Raw genomic sequence first — 18,887 nt, forward strand, 5'->3', positions numbered from 1 at the left:
TACAGGTGGTTAAGGGGCTGACTCCACCAAATGGAAATGAGAACCCAAGACGTGGTCCTCATGCAGTAGACACTCCCCTGTGTCACACTCAAGATCTAGCAGGTTCTAAGAGCAGAACAGCAAGCCTGGCTGTAAGGCCTTTGAGGGGGACTATGAGGGAGCTAGCTCAGTGAAAGGCCCTGCACCCTTTGACTCATAGCCTGCTGGGCTCTGTCTCACTTGTTTCATGGTTTCTCAAATTTCTCTTCATTATACTAACAACAACCTTATCAGTCAGGGATTGTGTTTGGGTTCTTGTAGCAGAAAACCCAAAATAACATTGAGTAGACCACGGAGGAGGTTATCTTTCTCCCACAGCAAAAAGCTCAGATGTCATTGGTTCTGTGGTGAAAGGACTCATAGGCAGGTGTCTGCTGTTTGCTGACCTTTCATTCAGTGTCATAAGACAGCAGCTCAGCTCCACCCTTATATCTGATTTCCAGGCAGAAAAGGGGAAGAACTTAGATCACTTGAGTGTGCCTGCACCAAAGGAGTATCCCCCACTTTTAAGCAGCTTTACACAAAACTCACATAACGTCTACTTAATCTGATCGGTAGAACTGTCAGGCAGCCATGCAGATGATTAGTGCTCCCACACTACTATAACAAAACCAGGAATCTGACTGATAGCAGAGAAAAGAGGAGGCTGGATATTGGGTAGGCAAACAGCAGACTGTCATGGCAGTGTATTAGTGTTACCTTTTAAAAGGGCTATCCCCTTTGAGGATATGCTCAGAGGAAGTAGCCTCTTCCCCAGTACCCTCCTTTTTTTTATTTTTCTGGACACACTGTCTATCTGTGTACACAAAATGACCCTTTAAAATGATCCCCTACTCCTGCAGATTGCAATCCTTTATTTCTCTCAATCATTGCTCAGTTTATGCGTTCTCTGAAGCATATCCCAGCTAGCCCAATAGCTCCAAAAGATTCAAGAACCCCAGTTCTTTGAGTTCAAAGAGTAGCAATCTGTGATAACTGCCCCCAAACCTTTTTAAACAACTTTATTAATCATGTGGGTTTGTTGTAGGCTTTCTATACTTCATGCTATATGCTTTGGGTTGAACCAGCATTTCCCTTCCAAACCCTGTTTTCAATCAGTTTTATTTTGACATTAACTGATCCCAGTTACAGACAAGCTGCATTTTATGTTCCTAGTCAGGCTTCTAAATGCATGCACTATACTACTCAAGGACAACACACACAAAGGCCTGGATGCTGATAATTCTTAACCTATGTTTTTCTGATCCTGTGCAGGACTTGAAAGTATGTAAACCTTCAGCTGAAGTCAGTCCAGGGTCAGCATGTCCCAGGTTTTCTAATCATCATTGCTGATAATCCTTTACCCCCATCCCTGTTTGCAAACAATATAGCTTTGGGAAATACATCATTAATAAAAGAATTTTTTTTTTTAAATATATTTTTATTGATTTCAGAGAGATGAAAGGAGAGGGAGAGAGAGAGATAGAGATATCAATGATGAGAGAACAATTGATCGGCTGCAGCCGGCAACCCAGGCATGTGCCCTGACCGGGAATCGAACCCCGATCGCCTGGATCCTAGGTTGATGCTCGAGCGCTGAGCCACGCCCAGCCAGGCAGAATTTTAAAAGCAAAAATATCCCAATGCTAGCTTTCTTCAAGATCAAGAAATGGAGAAAACATATTCCTGTTGCCTGTTTCTTTTCTATTTCCTATTCCTGTTTTGTTTTCCAAATGTGTTTGCAGATTTGTCCACTCTTTATCACGTGGGTGCAGTCACCTTGACTGTCACGTTATCACTGATTCTAGTCAGTTACCTGTTATTGAGGCTTTTCAGCTAATGCTTTCCCCATAGATTCGCCCCCCCGTCCCCCCCACATACCTACCCAGACTCAGCCACAGTGTTGGCCCAACTCCAGCCAGTTCCCACCTCTCCCTGCCATAGGACCTCTGCGCTGGTCCCACTAACCATCCTGAACCCACCATCCTTCCTGGCAGCTGCCCCAAAGAATCCTTAGCAAATCTTGATCATAAAGTTGGGCTCTGAATCTTAAAGAGGTAGAGGCACTGTGGGGCAGGCTGTTGTGGCTCCTCTGTGAGCTATTCTTTCCCTGCTCTCTACTGCTCCCTTGTTACATAGTTCTTTTATCTAGCAGAAAAACACTGAATTTACTGTACTTTTTTTCTCACTTTCCTTTAGCGTCGAGAGGTGGCGAAAACAGTGTTCTGCTTGGTTGTAATTTTTGCTCTTTGCTGGTTCCCTCTTCATTTAAGTCGTATTTTGAAGAAAACCGTGTATGACGAGACGGACAAGAACCGATGTGAATTACTTAGGTATGGCCCTAGGTACCCATTAGGAAATTGGAGTTTCTCTGATTTTCACATTTATGATACTTTTACAAAACTATCTAGTCTACATTCTCATTAGCCCTGAAAATTAAAACTGCAAAGTTGATTATTTTTTCTTTAGCTGACATAGCCCATAACTGATCCCAAAATTTGTGCAAGCCATGTCTGTAATCTTGCGTCTCCCCTCCTGAGGCTGTGAATAATAGTCTGAGCTAACCAAGTGGCAGGTAAATGTTCTGCAGAACTGAAACTGCCATTTAAACAAGGACTTTAAAAAAATTCTGACTGCTACCTGTGAGAAATGACTTCTGGGCAAGAAAAATGCTTATTCTAAGGATAAATCCTAGTTTGCAGTTTTGAAAACATTATGTTCTAATTATTCTACTCTATTTTCTTTTGCTCTAGTTTCTTGCTGCTCATGGATTACATCGGTATTAACTTGGCAACTATGAATTCGTGTATAAACCCAATAGCTCTCTATTTTGTGAGCAAGAAATTTAAAAATTGTTTTCAGGTAAGATGGTTTTGCAAGTATTTTTTAAGAACAACCAAATAACTATATTAAGTAGCCATTAACATGGCTAATTCCAGTTATAAATACTACTTTCATCAGCTATCCTTTTCAGTAAAGAAATGAAAATCACATTCTGTTAACCAGAAAGATGGTGAGCTTCGGGCCACATAGAATACATCAAACCTATTCCTTCCCTATGTTGTTTTAGACTTTAACAGTCTCAACGAAACATAAGCTCTATTATTAAGAAAGCTCTTGCTAAGTGCTACTTAGTAGCATATTTAATAACAGCCTCTTGAAGGAAAGGAAATGCTTATTACTTTGGGAATCTGAGCTCAGGTAGCTGCATTTGAAATCAGTTTCCTTCTGTTCCTTAAACCTCCTTGTAGCTTAGCCAACCCATGTCCTCCAGAAGCTCCATGCACTCATACAGATGTGTCATTTTTCCAGTTCCTGGAATGATTTTAGCATAGAGTTAATCCAACCTGGATTCTCTTATCTCTAGCCAGGATGTTAGTTCATGGTACATATTAGGAAGAGTAGCATAGAGGTCAAGGGTGCAGGCTCTGGAATCAAACACTCTTGATTTACATCACAGCTCTGCACTTACTGGCAAACCCAGGCCTGGGTGGTGCCCCTCCTGCTGCTTTTGTTAGCTGGTCTGTAAAATCAGATAATCACGGTATCTATCTCATAAGTAGGATTCAATGGGTTAATATATGCTAAGTGCTTTAAATAATAATAAGTGCTCAGGATGAGTTTATTATTATTTAGGGTAGAGTGGACAAGAAAGACACAGTGACTGCCTTCGTGGAACTTACAATCTAAAAGCAGAATCACACAAATAGATGAAACTTGGTAGTTTCATCAACTTGATAGGAAAATAGCATCTACCACCTAGGACTGTGAGCACCAGATGAGGTGCACAACGCAGAGAGCCACACCAGGGGTGCTCACTGAAGAAATGCCAGGCCCCTCCTAGCCGTTCCCCTCACACCCACCACCCTAAGTCATAGAGCACTCGCTTTCTGACCAAAACTGCTTCCCTTCCTCTTTCACTTGGTGAAAAGTATTTAAACAAGAAACAAGGGATCTATTTCTCTGCACTAGAATGGACAGTTCAGCTTTTACCTAGAGGTTACAGACTCCATACCCTAGATTACTGTTAAGGCTCGCATTCTGTCCTCAAATGCATGTGGACACTTACCCCTTGTTGGTGGGGGCCCAAGGCTTCTGCGCTGTGCTGGGAACAAGCTGGTAGGCTCATGTCATTTAGCATCTGTTCCTTCTCCCAGTCTTGCCTCTGCTGCTGCTGTTACCAGTCTAAAAGTCTGATGACCTCGGTCCCCATGAATGGAACTAGCATCCAGTGGAAAAACCATGAGCAGAACAACCACAACACAGAGAGGAGCAGCCACAAGGACAGTATAAACTAAACATCTTAAGAAACATTCATCAATATTCCTTCAGATCTCATTGGGGAGAAAAAATCATACAGCAACTATGTCTCCAGAAGTCTCTTCTCCCATGACTCAGACTCACCTGCAGAAAATGCTTTACAAAACATCAGAGAGTGGACTGGTTTATACCTGCAAATTCAATGAATCTTACTTCTTTAATTTATCTAATTTACATATGCTGTATGTTATATTCAACACTAAAAAGTGGTGAGAGTTGGCAGGGGAAAGGGAGACTGTTAAATGAAACCAGAAGGATATTTACTACTTTTGCACGAAAACTGTTTTCAAGTGCATGACTAGCTTTCACGGCCATTCTGTCAAATGTTCAGTGAGAACTGGTCACCATGCAAGTTTGGAGATTATAAAATAGAGATTTTTTTTAAGTTGTTTTTTTCTTTTTTTTGGCCTAACACAGTATGGATTTACATCCCCTTTATTTGAACTGTCATTTAGTGTCAGTACTTTTTAACTGCACAGTAGCCTAAAGATAATTATTTGAGTTTATTTTGTAAAAAAAAAAGTAAAACAGAATTTAGGTGAACAATTAGGTTAATGTTTCTCATGTCACTGTGGGTTTTTTTAAATATAAATTCTCAAGCTGCAACAAATACAGGACTAAAGCACAAACTGACGATCACACATAGCAGTTTAATAGCTACTATTCAAAGGATTTTTAAGAACCTATTCTTTTAATGATGTTTCATTACAGGAGATCCTGAACACATTTTTATGTTAAATTTAAAAATAATGCTTGAATCAAATAGTTCTATTTTTCATAAGTCCAATCTCTTTTTAATGTTTTTTATGTAAAATCAATATCATATACCAAATGTTAAAGGTACGTGTCATTTAACTATACCCAAGACTTTCAGTTCAGTGCATAGAAGCCTAAAGCACTGACTTTAGACCTAGGAGAATAAGACTGAATATTTTTAGAAGATTTGGAAATTTCATTGAGGTTTTTTTAGTAATAGTAACATGTATATGTATGTATGTGCATATATAGGTACGTGTGTGTGTGTGTGTATAGTATACATATCACCTCATATTCCCTTGATTTGTCTTAAATGTTAACTGGCAGAAAGGCTTTTTTTGGTCATTCCCTTTTCCATACAGGAAACACAATTTCAAAGTGGCTGGCTGACTTTATTATGTCAGTGAAATATAATTACCCCCAACAACCATCATGAACTACGTTTCTTCACATCTCCTGGTTTCCATTGTGGACTTAAACACCTTCCCCACCCCCACTACTCACATGGTCACCATTTCAAAGGGCCCACAGTGACTTTTGATGGGCATTTTCCAAGTGTTTACAGACTGTGAGTACAGCAGCAAATCTTTTGCCATATGTATATAGACAAATATATATATATATACAACTGTACATATCTTTTAGCCAATTTTTCTGTTATTATCTCTATGGTGTGTATTTGTATGTGTGATAAATGCATGTGTGTGATGATATGTATGGACTTATGTAACCTAATGATGCCCTGTAGTTGTGCCAAAGCACACACTCTGACTGGAATCTAGGTGGCTGTTCATTGCAACAGTAGGCCTCAGTCAGTTTTAATCTATGCGTTCATAAAGCTTGTGACTGTCACCATTACAAGTGGAACATGGGAGACAGCATGAAAGGGGACAAGTGATGGGTTAACAAAGGGCTTTTGTTTGGTTGGTTGCTTGCTTGCTTGGTTGGATAGAACAGTATTTGGGGTTATATATTTTCCTGTACTACAGCAAAAGTCTTTAAACTTTGAAGTATTATATTGTCCTAATCCTCAACTCAACTTGGTGATAAGGTTGACAAGTGGTCTAATGTTGATATCAGACTTCACCAAACATATTCCTGATGATAAGTCAGCTAGTATTTGCTGGGCTACATTTTAGCACAGTCACACATAAAATGATATCGGGTTCCAGCTGACCCCAGAGCAGGGCTCCTTTATGTGTTAGCTGTCAAATTCCATTACTCTGCTGGTGCGTCCCATGCACTGATATATACCCGTAATGTAAGCCATAAGCTCACACCATTGTGTTTAGACAGCTGTCTTTTTGTTTAAGATGCTTTGTCTCTTGCATATGAAGAATGCATTTTATAAGTTCAGAAAGTCATAGCTTTCCAAATAACCACACAGGCTTCAATGGACATTTTGTTTATGGACTGGTAAGTAACCGTGGTTTGCTAGTAGAAATATTTCCAGTTTCTACTTTGGCCACATCTTTCCAAGTAAAGCTGTAGAAATGAGCCAAAAGCCAAGGCCCTGCATTGGCAGTGGCCTATAAGTATAAAATAAAGTTTACAGAAGCCTTGCAAGTGTCTCTTCATTTTTACATAGTTCTTCAGAGAAATGTTTGTTACACAGTCCCTATTGTAAACCTCTCCCTAGTAACAGCCAGTCAAGCAGTTTCACTTTCAAACAGATGCTTCCTAACTGTGCTGCACTCTCAACCTACATTGTTGTGCTGAACACGTAACTCCCTCATTCACTTCTTCAGTCACCTTTCCAGTAAGTTTGACTGAGCATCTGCTGCTATGCCCCAGGAATTCTTCTAGGTACTGGAGATATAGCAGTGAACAAAGCAGGTAAAGTTCCTGTTCTAATGGAGCTTGAATTCTAGATGAAAGAGCTGGACAATAAACAATTACAGTCCATAAACAGTATGTCAGGTGGATACTTGGAGGAACAGACTCATATGTATCCAACTGCTTATTTAACATCTCTAATTGGATGACTAACAGACCTACTATATCTAAAACTAAGCTCCTGCCCTAACCGGTTTGCTCAGTGGTTAGAGCATCAGCCTGCAGACTGAAGGGTCCCGGGTTCGATTCCAGCCAGGGGCACATATCTCAGTTGCAGGCTCAACCCCAGTCCTAGTCAGGGTACATGTGGGAGGCAACCAATCGATGTGTCTCTCTCACATCAATGTTTCTCTCTCCCTTCCATCCTCTCTCTGAAAAGGAATGGAAAAAATATATATCCTCAGGTGAGGATAAAAAAACAATAAAACTAAGATCCTGATATCCCTCCAACCTGTGCCACCATAACATCCCTCTGCTCATGTGTGAGTCAGGGTTCAACAGAGAAACAGAGCCAACATGTTTAAGAGAAGATTTATTATGGGAATTGGCTCATGTGATTTTGGAGGTTGAAATATGCTATCATCTGTCTGCAAGCTTGAGAACAAGGAAAGCCAGTGATGTAATTCAGTCCAAGTCCAGAGGCCTGAAAACTAGGGAAGCCAATGGTGTAACTCCCAGTATGAGGCCAAAAGCCTGAGAAAAGTGGAGCAGCCCGCTGTTGTTAAGTCCCAGAGCCCAAACGCTGGAGAACCAGGAGCGCTGATATCCAAGGACAGGAGAAAATGATGTCCCAGCTCAAGAGAAGAGAGAGAGAGATTTCATCTTTCCTCTACCTTTTTTCTTTCCTCGCCCTCCACAGGTGGATAAATGTCAGCACATATTGATGAGAGCTGATCTGCTTTCCCGTCTTCTGATTCAAATGCTAATCTCTTCAGGAAACACCCTCACAGACTAATGTCTTACCCGCTCATTGGGCATCCCTTAGCCCAGTCAAGTAGACGTATAAAATTAACCATCACAGCTCAGTTAAAGACAGCTCCAAACTTTGAGTCATCAGGATAAAAATGTTGAAGCCATTCCCATTCCCTTCTCTCACACCTTATACCCAGTGCCTCAATAAATCCTGCCAGCCTATCTGCAGAATAGATCCCGAACCTAACCACTTCTGTCTGCCTCCATCACCCTTTTCTGAGCCACCAACATCTCTGGTCCAGAGAACTGACACAGGCTCCTATCATGCCTTCTTGTTTCCAGCCTTGTAAACATCATGCTCTAACTGGGGCCTCTCTCTCAAACACCATAAATGGTCTGAAGGTGTTCACATTTCCCCGGCAGGCTGACCAACATCCCTTGGGGATTTTTTTAAAAAGAGGTAAAGTAAGAAAGCGCCCCTTCCCACTGTGGCAAGCCTGGGAGGTTGTGAGCTTGAGAGCTGCAGGCCACCATGGTTTGGGCATTATGAAGAAAGTTATAAAAATGAAAAAGAGCATTTAAGTCCCTCATTCCAGCTCCCCCTGATGCTTTCCCATGGCTTGGGCAAGCAAACCAACACATTTACCTTTGTGCCTATGCTAGTTAAATTTGGTTTTCTGTTTTCCTACAATACACACCATGCTAAGATCATCTCACCTAAGTTATTTATCCTTTCTTATGGTTGCTGTTTAGATTAATAGGCTTTACGTTCTTAGTTTTAGGTTTACAGAAAAACTGATTGGAAAGTACAGAGTTCCCACATATTCTTTTTCCTCCTTCCCTGTGCTGTCCTCCCTGTTACTTACCTCCTGTGTTAGTGTAGTAAATAACTACAAAATATGATGCACCAATATGGATACACTATTATTAACTAAAACCTATCAACCTATCATTTACATTAGGATCCACTCTTTGTGTTGTCCATTCTGCAGGTTCTGCCAAAGACATAGTGACAGTTATCCACCATTATGTATCATTCAGAATAGTTTCACTGCCTTAAAAATCCTGAGCTCCACGTTTTCTTCCCTCCCTTCCTCTCCCTCTTGATTTACCTTTTCACTCAACACAGATCTAAGGAGCACCCACCATATTAAACAGTTTTAGCTGCTGGGAACACAGCTGTAACCAAATAGATGTAGGAAGTGCTTAGTGGTGACTCAGTAGTTATCAGCTTTGGAGACAATAAAGGCAAGAGTAGTCAAAATTCTTTCAACTTCAGCTGGTGACCTCAGCGAACACGGTGTCAGGGCTCTTGCTTCTACAGTTCCTACTGTAGTGAGCACAGATGTGTCACTGCTAGGAGAATGGGACAGTAATAAGCAACATGGTATTGCCTCTACACTATGAGCTTTTTAAGTCAGTAAATATGTGTTATTCTCCATCCAAAAGTAAACCTATCCAGTAAATTTTAAATTAAGGGAATGAAACAAATTGAAGATTAAGTCCAGGAAATAGCTGAGACAAATGTGAATCTTTCACTAGCCTGTTACCTCTCCTGTTATTTTTAATAGCATTACTGCTAGTTCGCAGTAGTGTTCGCATTGAGTGGAGTGAAGAAAATGCACTGCCAGTCCTTCCAAGCCTCCCCAGGCCTGACATTCTGAATCTACAAATCCTTTACTTGTAACATAATCTAGTACAGCACTGTATGTATTGCCTTTTCTCCATACTTCAAGCAAGCAAGGTTAAATAAGAACACTAGTCCACCATATGCAGTTAATTATTTCTGAACTTCCAGTGGGGTCTTCCCATTTTATAACCCCAGAGGCTTTTAAATAATCCTACGTTTGGAGAAGCTTCTGTCACACTTGCCTCTAAGTATCAATAAAGACAAATCAGTGTCTATATTTGGTCAGGTCAATACTCTCTCTGTCTTTTTGTTTCTAAAACTGAAAGAATACAGGGCACAGTTCTTAGAATCAGGGAGTAATAAAGAATGGAAAATAATGTAACTGCAAAGCCACGCTTTCCCCAAGAAGCTTGGTAGCATAGTTCACTTGTGATTTGATGAAGCCAGAAGTCCTACCATCTCCTGGTTTCCCAAGCTTTTAGCATCAGTGTTATTCAGTGGATTGTGTTTCTTCCTGGGAGGTAATAAATTAGGGACAGCAATGCCAAATCTAGATATAATCAGAAGACTCATGGAATCTTCCTAAGGGAATATAGAGAATTCCACAAATTTTTCCTTTTTGGTCCTAAACCATAGTCCTCTTACCTAATATATCTACAAGGGACTGATCGTATTTTATTTGAATTTGATTTTATTATGGTAGATACAATTGTATATTGGATGTTGTGACAGATTAGATCCAGGTGGGAAGAGTCATGGACCCTGCCCGGAATATGTACTATCGATCGCGTGGTCAGCCAAATCCCAGGCCCCAGGCACCTATAGGGCTCAGCCCTGACTTGCTCCACTTATTCCACCTTTTTACAGAATAAGTCCATTTCTCCATGAACTATATAGCTCTCTGTTTTTCTCAAACTGTGGTAATTGGGATTAAATGCAGTTAAATTCTTGTATTTTTTAAATATCCTAAAAAGAAAATCTACTGCGTGTGACCAGGTGAAGGGAACATATGTGCCCTTTTAGCCTTTTCAGGCACACATTCATGCATAATGAAAAAGTGACCTCCTTGGCCCAGTCCTTACTCTGTTATGAGACCTAATGGGGCTAAGCCTGGATCACTGCTTCTCACTCTCTGTTGAAAGGGCCACGCAGGGCCAACTCCTAGAACTGGAGTTGGAGAGTGGGGCAGGGATGTGAAGGGACCAACTTCCCAAAGGAACACCCATGAGGCCCTAGAAAGAAGGGAGAACAACCGTACCCCTTCCTTTCCTCATCATTGAGAATATTGTCCATATATCCTGCTACTCATTACTTCTGCTGCTCTTTTCAGCTCAGTTAATCCTTGATTTTTATTATTTTCTTTAAAAATAAGTTTTGCTCTTCAAATTATAAAAAGGATATATGAAATAGATCTATAATATATTTAAAGCCCTTGCAGAACAAAACAATAATTAATGATCTACATATATGCAAGGGAGAAAAATACCCCTATATATGGGACTATATCTACATCTGTATTTTACATTTAATTTATCCAGTTCTTTGCTACCACAAACAAGGCTACACCACGCATCTTTGTACAAGTCTCCAGGGAGACATGTGATTTCTCTGAGACAATTTAAAAGGGGTAGGATCACTGCAGGATCACAGGGTTTGTACACAGTTAACATCCCTAGGTACTTCCCAGATTGTCTCCACAATGGCCCCACCAGTCCGGAGTTGATCCATCATTAAAGATTCCAGGGTTCTGGGTGCCTTGCAAATGTTCCACTTTATACTGATACTGTCACACTGGAGGAACATAGACCTTCAGACATACGTAACAGACGCTTTTGGAGATCTGACCAGTTCCTCTTGAATTCCTTGTACTAGCTCTGCTCACCCATCCCCAGTGTCAATGTTTTTGCTACAAACTGTGCCTGTGACTTTCAGGGGCCTGTCCTTGAACAGGGGAACCTGCTAGCCAATAAGGAGAAGAGGAATTGCCTGGGAATTTCATGTCCACCCCACCCCCACTGTGACCTGTGGCCAATGACTTACTGGTGTGGGAGTGCAAAAGCCCAGTTCTTGTGTCTCAGGTCCGGTAAACACCAAGCAGGGACTTCACCTGAAATCTCACCTTTCTTTGCTTTTCCCCATCCCACCCTGCTTCTTCCATTCCTGATTGGTTTCTTCTGGGGGCCGTGCCTTAACAAACCACTCATACCCAAGTCCTTGGCTTAAGGTCCACTTCTGGGAGAACCTAACCAAAGACAGCACACATTTCTATTTTGCTGCTGAACATAAATGGCAAGTTCCAGGCACTGAACACATTAGATTTCTTCAGCATATTAAATTTGGGCTCATATTTGAAATCGCTCTTTCAATTTCTCTTTCTGGCACATCTTAGTATGTATAAGATCCCTCTCTTAATTGCCAGTCCAAACTTCCTCACCCTCAATCCCAGCTGCTACGAAGGAGCATGGCTTTTCTGTCAGGCACGCACACAGACCACTCTAGAAACTCCATTTCAGGCTCTTTGGAGCTGCGCTATTGAGCTTTTTTGTGTATCCAAACATTCCTTTTTTGTGTATCCAAACATTCCTCATGTCAGAAATCAGCTGTAATTAAGAGAACATGCCTCTGTCAAGTGACTGCCAGATGAAGGTTTAGGTCATTTATGAAGCTGGATATCAATGAGAGGTAACAAAATTAGTCAGCTGGGGGTGGGGACGCGCAGGGAGAAAGCACAGGACACTCTGTTAAAGGGTCTGACATTGAGGGCACTCGAGAACTCGGGCATCCTGAAGAACTCACAGGGTCAGAGCAAATGTTTTTATTCCTTCAAGAGAAAAACAACCCAATCATTCTTATAACAGAAGAATTGAGGTCAGTGTATGGAAGAGAGAAAGAAGGTAACTGATGGATCGAGGCCCCAGGGGAGATGAGAGGAGATAGAAATGCAGATTGGACAGGAAGGAAGATTCTTCACTGACTAATCAACAGCGTATGTTTCTCTAGGCATGTGATCTCCTGACTTCCTGATCATGAATGTCCCCTGTCTATATTTTGGGCTTAAGGGTGAGAACAGGGACTGTTTGTACTCTAGGTGGAAGTGAACCATTTTAAACAGTACATTACAAGCACATCCTGGAAAGATACCCATGCAAGGGTGCCTGTCTGAATGAACTCTTCACCTTGACCAGCTCCTAGCTAGAGGGATTCATGGAAGACTGGGCTATAGCTGGAATCAGAAGGGGGCCCCCTCCACATTCGAGGCTATCTATGGGTGTCAGTGGCAACCATAACTGTGCAGCTTTTTTCTGTAACGAACATGTGTTGCTCTATAATTAGAGTATATGTATATAAAGAGAAAATTTATCTTTTATTTTTGGTGATGATGGTGGTGTTCAATCTTGTTCAACTAACAATTGTTTATATCATAAATACATAAGATACATTTCAAAATTATATTACTATATGTATACGTTTTCTTATAGAACCTATTAGGGAAAATTAATTTCCAATAAACTGGAGATGCATGCTATTCACATAGCTATGCCTTAAAGTCTTTATTTTACAAACATCTCCCAATCTCACATCTGTTTCACATTAAAGAGTATTTCTCAGTATTCCAAATCTGTCAGCCAGGGGGCCGGTAGAGATTAGGCCCTAAAGCAGTCTAACATGCTTATTTACCTTCCCTCTTATATGTGTCCATGAAGAATCTATGAAATGGTCAACTGTTTTCTAACTCTTCCCTCTCCACTGAGTGTTCCATTTCCAAATGCCCCTGTGCCTAATATTCAGCAGGAAAAAGGAAGCCTGGGTTGAATACTCCTGCCACGCTAACGCTCTGTTCTTTTACACCATCTGTAGATATCCAGCAATTGCATTACAAATTGTCCAGTCCCTTGGTCTTGGTTAGCTGGTACAGCCACCCACTTTTGTCATCAGCCCTGCTTCCCAGGGTTTCTTTCAATCAGAAAGTAGAAGGGTTGCTTGGCCAGGTGTGGCTCAGCAGATGAGCATCTACCTATGATCCAGGAGGTGAAGGTTTGATTCCCGGTTAGGGCACATGCCCAGGTTGCAGGCCCGATCCCCAGTCGGGGACGTGCAGGAGGCAGCCAATCAATGACTCTCTCATCACTGATGTTTCTATCTCTCTCTCTCCCTCTCCCTTCCTCTCTCTGAAATCAATACTAATTAAAAAAAAAAATGTAGAGTCATGAGAACTTGATACTCTATTGACCCATGATTTGGTTCAGGCAAAATAATGGTATAACTTCTAACCATGCTTCAGATCACTTGTCATTCAGGGAACATTGTGTGGTTATGCTTGAGAACTCTCATCTAGGAATTATGTTGTATGACATATAATATTACAAGCTCTGTCTCCGCTGATTACACAATATGAAACAAGTAACAGGGTGTCATTCTAATGTCAGCTGAAATGTCACTTCCTCAGAGGGAACTTTCCTGACCACACGATGTAAATTAGTTACCCAGTCACTCAGTAACTCTGTTTTAATTCTTTGCACAGCACATATTACTACATGGCATTTTTTCTGGTCATTTAAGTTTGTCTATTGTCTGCCTCTCCTACTAGACAAATTCACTAAAGTTACAGGATACAAAATCAACACACAGAAATCAGTTGTGTTTCTATACACTAACAAAATATCTCAAAAAGATAAATCCCATTTATAATAGCATCAAAAACAGTAAAACGCCTTAAGAATAAATTTAACCAAGGAGGTGAAAAATCTGTACAATGTAAACTAGAACACATTCATGAAAGAAACTGATGAAGACACGAATAGCCCTGGCCAGTGTGGATCAGTGGTTAGAGCATTGGCCCATACACCAAAGGGTTTTGGGTTCAATTCCCAGTCAAGGGCACATACCTGGGTTGCAGGTTCCATCCCCAGCCCCAGTCAGAGCACATGGAGGAGGCAGCTGATCAATGTGTCCCTCTGACATCAACGTTTCTCTCTCTCTCTCTCCCCTTCTCCCTTCCTCCCTCCTTTCCACTCTCTGAATGGTGAAAGTGCAGCTTGCTCCCACTGCTGCCCTCTACTGCCATAGGAAACTTTAATCAGCCTTCTCCTATCTTCAAAATCCTCAGTCTCTGGAGTCACCTATGCCCTCAAACTCCAAGAAACACAGGCAAGCTCTCCCAAGAACTCTCTCACCAAACTGTGCTCCGGTTCCATGGAGCTGTGATTTCGCATCTCAGAAAGCATCAGGCAAAGACGATTCTAGGCTTGATCATGGGAGAGGAAACTCCCATGGGGGTATGAGACGGTCATCAGTCATCTGTACATGCAGCCTTCTCTTAACATAGGCTGTTGGGAGTAGTGGTAGCTGTGCCAGACTGGCTTCCTTCTGGCAAATCGTTAGCACATAATGATCTTTCTAATATCTCTGTATAAAAAGTGGCACTACTTCTTGTTCTATTACGGCCTATTGCTCTCTAAGCCTCTCTACAACGATCATCCTGTAATTGCTTTTTGTTGAACTCCTGGCTTCTACTGTATCTTCCTCTTCAACTGTTTTTTTTTTTTTTCTTCTAGCAAAACCCTTGGGTCACTTTTTCAGATGGAAGAAAATGTATTTTCTCTGAAAATATTAGAAATGTCATTATCTTTCCTTTATATTGAATCGCTAATTTTGCTGGGTAATGAATTCTAGGTACAAAATCATTTTCCCTTGCCCAAACAGGTTTAGCTCAGTGGTTAGAGCATCGGCCCATGGACTGAAGGGTCGCAAGTTCAATTCCGGCCAAGGGCACATATCTCGGTTGCAGGCTTGATCCGTAGCCCCCTGTCCAGGCATGTGAGGAAGGCAACCAATTGATGTGTCTCTCTCACATCAGTGTTTCTCTTTCTCTCTCTCTCTTTTACTCTATCTGAAAAGCAATGGAAGAAATATCCTTGGGTGAGGATTCTTTTAAAAAAATCATTTTCCCTCATAACTTGGAAGATATTGCTTGTGCCATCAGTATCCGTAGCTGTTGAAGAGACATCTACTAACAATGAAATGCTTGTTCACTTGAGATAATCTGTTCTTTTATTCTTGCATTTGAGATTTTTATTTTTTCCCTTGGAATTTTGAGCCTTCATGAGGATATTTTCATCTGTTAAGTCATTCATTCAACAAATTTTTACTGAACAGGTGACAAAGGAGCACAGGTGATACAGCTGAGAAGGCAACAAATTAAAATATCATTTTCTGTCTTGTTTTGTTCTGTTTGTGATTCTTTGCTTGGACCTCTGTGAGCTCTTTCTTTCTGAAGACTGGAGTCTTTAAAATTTGGGGAAATGCATTAATCATTATTTATTTGGATTTTTATTTTACTCAGGCAGCAAGTATGAGTGAAAGGAGATCTCTCATATTTTCCATCTCTTTCTTTTCAGCTCTAAATTCTGAAAGAGTATCTCATTTTAACTTTTAGATTATCAGCGTGATCTTTTTCCCCATGCATTTTATAATTCAGCTAGTCCAGACATTTTTTTAAATTTTGCTATTCTTTTTTAAAAATTTCTGTGCATTATTTCTTGAACTCTGCTTTCTCCTTTATATAGCAACTTGGTTTTGTATGTTTCTGTTTGTCTGTTTTTTTGTGTGTTTTTTTGTTTATTTGTATGTTTGTTTGGGGGGTTTTGTGTCTTTTTGTTTCTTTGGGGGTTTTTTGTGTTTTTTTGTTTGTTTGTTTGGGTTTTTTTGTGTTTGTTTGGTGTTTGTTTGAATGGGTGCACTATTTTCTTAAGAAAAAGAAGGAGGGCAAGATGGAAGAGGAGGTGGAGGGAAGTTTTCCAGGGGTAAAATGCCTGAAAGTCTTTCATAATTTGATATTTGAAAGGGTTCTCAGCTCCTCGCCCATATCAGCTGCCTGGAAACAACTCTGACCACTGATCTATTATCATTTTTCAGAGAACCACCTGGAGAGATGGACCTACACAACCAGAGAGAAAATCTGTCTCCATTCCTGTGCTAACTAATGTCATCCATCACTGATAAATATGAATAGATAACAGCTCACCAGACATAGGAGGAAAGCAAACAATGGACAATGGAAAACCAAAGTTGAAACAATAATTGATCCTGGAGAAAACAGATAATTTGGGGAACAGAGACTTTCAGTGGCCCTTCTGCAATTTTACTGAAATCATTTACCAAAAACTGTTCAGAGTCCTAGGACCTCCTGTACATGAACACATTTTTTTTCTGAGAGTTTTCGTTTGTGAAAGACAACTGCATTTAGCTGTTTCTAGTTATACTCTGTCAGTTAGGGAGAAGTGGACTTTATTAATGAAACATGGCAGGAAAACCATCATTTCAAGTCACACCTACTTCATGACTTTTGAAACAAGTCATTGACTTCGCAAACTTTTTTCTTTCAACTTACAGAAATGAAAACTGACAAGAAAAGTGAGACATAACAATGTCACATTTTTTTCTAGAAATAAAACAAGTAGGTACACTATTTTCAATGGATAGAGCAAGAGCCCTGAGTGCAATACATACCTTTTAAATTCTGGGAATCTACAAAAAAGTAATCTGAAAAGCAGGTTGTATGCTAGAAATGTTAATTTCAACTTTTTCTATAATAGCAAAAAGTAGTATATCCTAAGAAGTGTCTGAGTATGGCTTCCCTCTAACAGAACCTGACAAATAGACTTGGGAAGGTAGCTTATTTGAAAGGTGACTCTAGGGAACAAAGTGAAGGAGACGAAAGATGAAGAGAGAGAAGAAAGAAAAGGCAACAAATGGTCTATTTTGAGATGGTTACATCTGTAGGTAACTGGGGTCTGGCCTTGCTGGGGACCCTTTGAAGAACCTGGTATTATGCATCTCAGAATTGGGGATAGTGCCCTAAGCCCACAGGTGTTGTCTCCAAGCTCTCATCTCATCTGAGACTTTAACAGGCCATTCCAACATTTCATGAAGCTGATGCTTCCAAGTGATGTGGTATATTGCAGTACTCATAGATCTTGTGTTCATGAGCCCACAGTTACACATCCCTTGCCCTCAAAATGGGTCACTTGAACCAAGGCAATGTTATAAAGAATCCACGTCAGTAAATCGGGTGCAGTAGGTCACAAGACACTAGTAATAGCAGAGGCACTGTGTACAGGAATTGTAGGCCCATATTCTGCTGTAGAGAAGCTTGGGCTCAATAAATGAATGATGGGTATTAGTCTGAACTAAAATAGAGGCCACACAGAGAAGCACAGAAGCACTGAGGTGTCAGACATGTAAATAAAGTCCTCTTGGACCTACAAAACCAGACCAGCTCTTAGCTGAATTCAGCTAAATGAATGTCTGAAACCATATAGAGCAGAACCACCCATCCCAGCATGACCCAAATTCCTGATCCATAGGATGATAATAATATGTCATTTTTGTTTTGAGTCATTAAGTTTTGGGATGACTTACTAGCAGCAATAAGTCACTAGCTTCTGTGTTCATGCTTTTGGAATGCTTCTTCTTGGAAATCAGCCACCATGGAAAAAGTCTGACTATTCTAAGACCATAATGCTATGAGAAAGTCCAAGCTAGTTAAGTAGAGGGGATTTGTAGAGAAGATCTAAGGATCCCTTAGCAATAACTCACTGAACCAGAATCAAGTAAAGCAGAAAAACCACCTATGCAATCCACAGAATCATGAGAAATTTTTAAAAAAAGAAAAAACACACCAATCATTGTTTAAGCCCCTGAATTTAGGTGTGGTTTGTTACATCATAATAGATCATTGAAATGCATGGGAACTCCATTCATGGGGCCATTGCCCAAGGACTGACAGAGGTTGGATGACATCCACTGGATGCATGCATCATCTTGTCCACCTGATTGCCAAGGGAATCCCCTATCATGGATGCTTCCTAGCAGACACTTTGTGAGCACAAAGATTTTTCTGCCTACACTCAAAGGTCCATCCACATTTCTCTTTTTCCAGATCTTTACTTCAGTCTTCCAGTCTTGCTCATTTTGTATGACAGACGTGTACTGTTGAAAGCTCTACCCACTGGGAGGATTACACCTCATTACTGCCTTATAGGGTATACTCCAAGGGGGGCCATAGAGCAACAGCAGTCCACTTTCATTATCACCAACATAGCAAGCCAACCCACCCATGATCCAAGCTGGGTGTTTTTCTCCTATCTTGGTTGATCATAGGGAACTCCTCAAGAAACTATAGGGGTTAGCTGAAGGAAAACTATGAATGTAAGAGAAGTATGTGGCACAGGGGTCAGGGCTATCTATCCCTGTAACTTTGTGCCCTGTGACTAGTTCCCAGATGTACTATTTTATCATACAATACTGCAACTTCATCTTTCCAACATCATGATTTGGGGGGTCCAACTAGTGGCAAAGGTTATGATAGGCAGTTCCAATCACATAGGTATTTGATACTCTCATTGTTAGGCTT

General features: G+C 40.8%; 1 protein-coding gene and 1 long non-coding RNA gene across 2 annotated transcripts in view; one reads left to right on the forward strand and one right to left on the reverse strand.

The window, feature by feature from the left end:
- The window catches only part of EDNRA (endothelin receptor type A), a 49,972-nt gene extending 43,316 nt beyond the window's left edge, over positions 1-6,656 (forward strand). The window contains exons 6-8 of the mRNA XM_087816504.1: positions 2,218-2,351; positions 2,772-2,880; positions 4,176-6,656. Of these exons, the coding sequence (XP_087672630.1) occupies positions 2,218-2,351; positions 2,772-2,880; positions 4,176-4,316 (384 nt within the window). The 3' untranslated portion in view covers positions 4,317-6,656. The remainder of the gene's footprint in view (positions 1-2,217; positions 2,352-2,771; positions 2,881-4,175) is intronic.
- LOC148093262 (uncharacterized) overlaps positions 1-18,887 on the reverse strand; it is a 99,612-nt gene that overhangs the window by 53,502 nt on the left and 27,223 nt on the right. The window lies entirely within an intron of this gene.

Source organism: Miniopterus natalensis, chromosome 4, assembly GCF_054644295.1.
Source record: "Miniopterus natalensis isolate mMinNat1 chromosome 4, mMinNat1.hap1, whole genome shotgun sequence".
NCBI lineage: Eukaryota > Metazoa > Chordata > Mammalia > Chiroptera > Miniopteridae > Miniopterus > Miniopterus natalensis.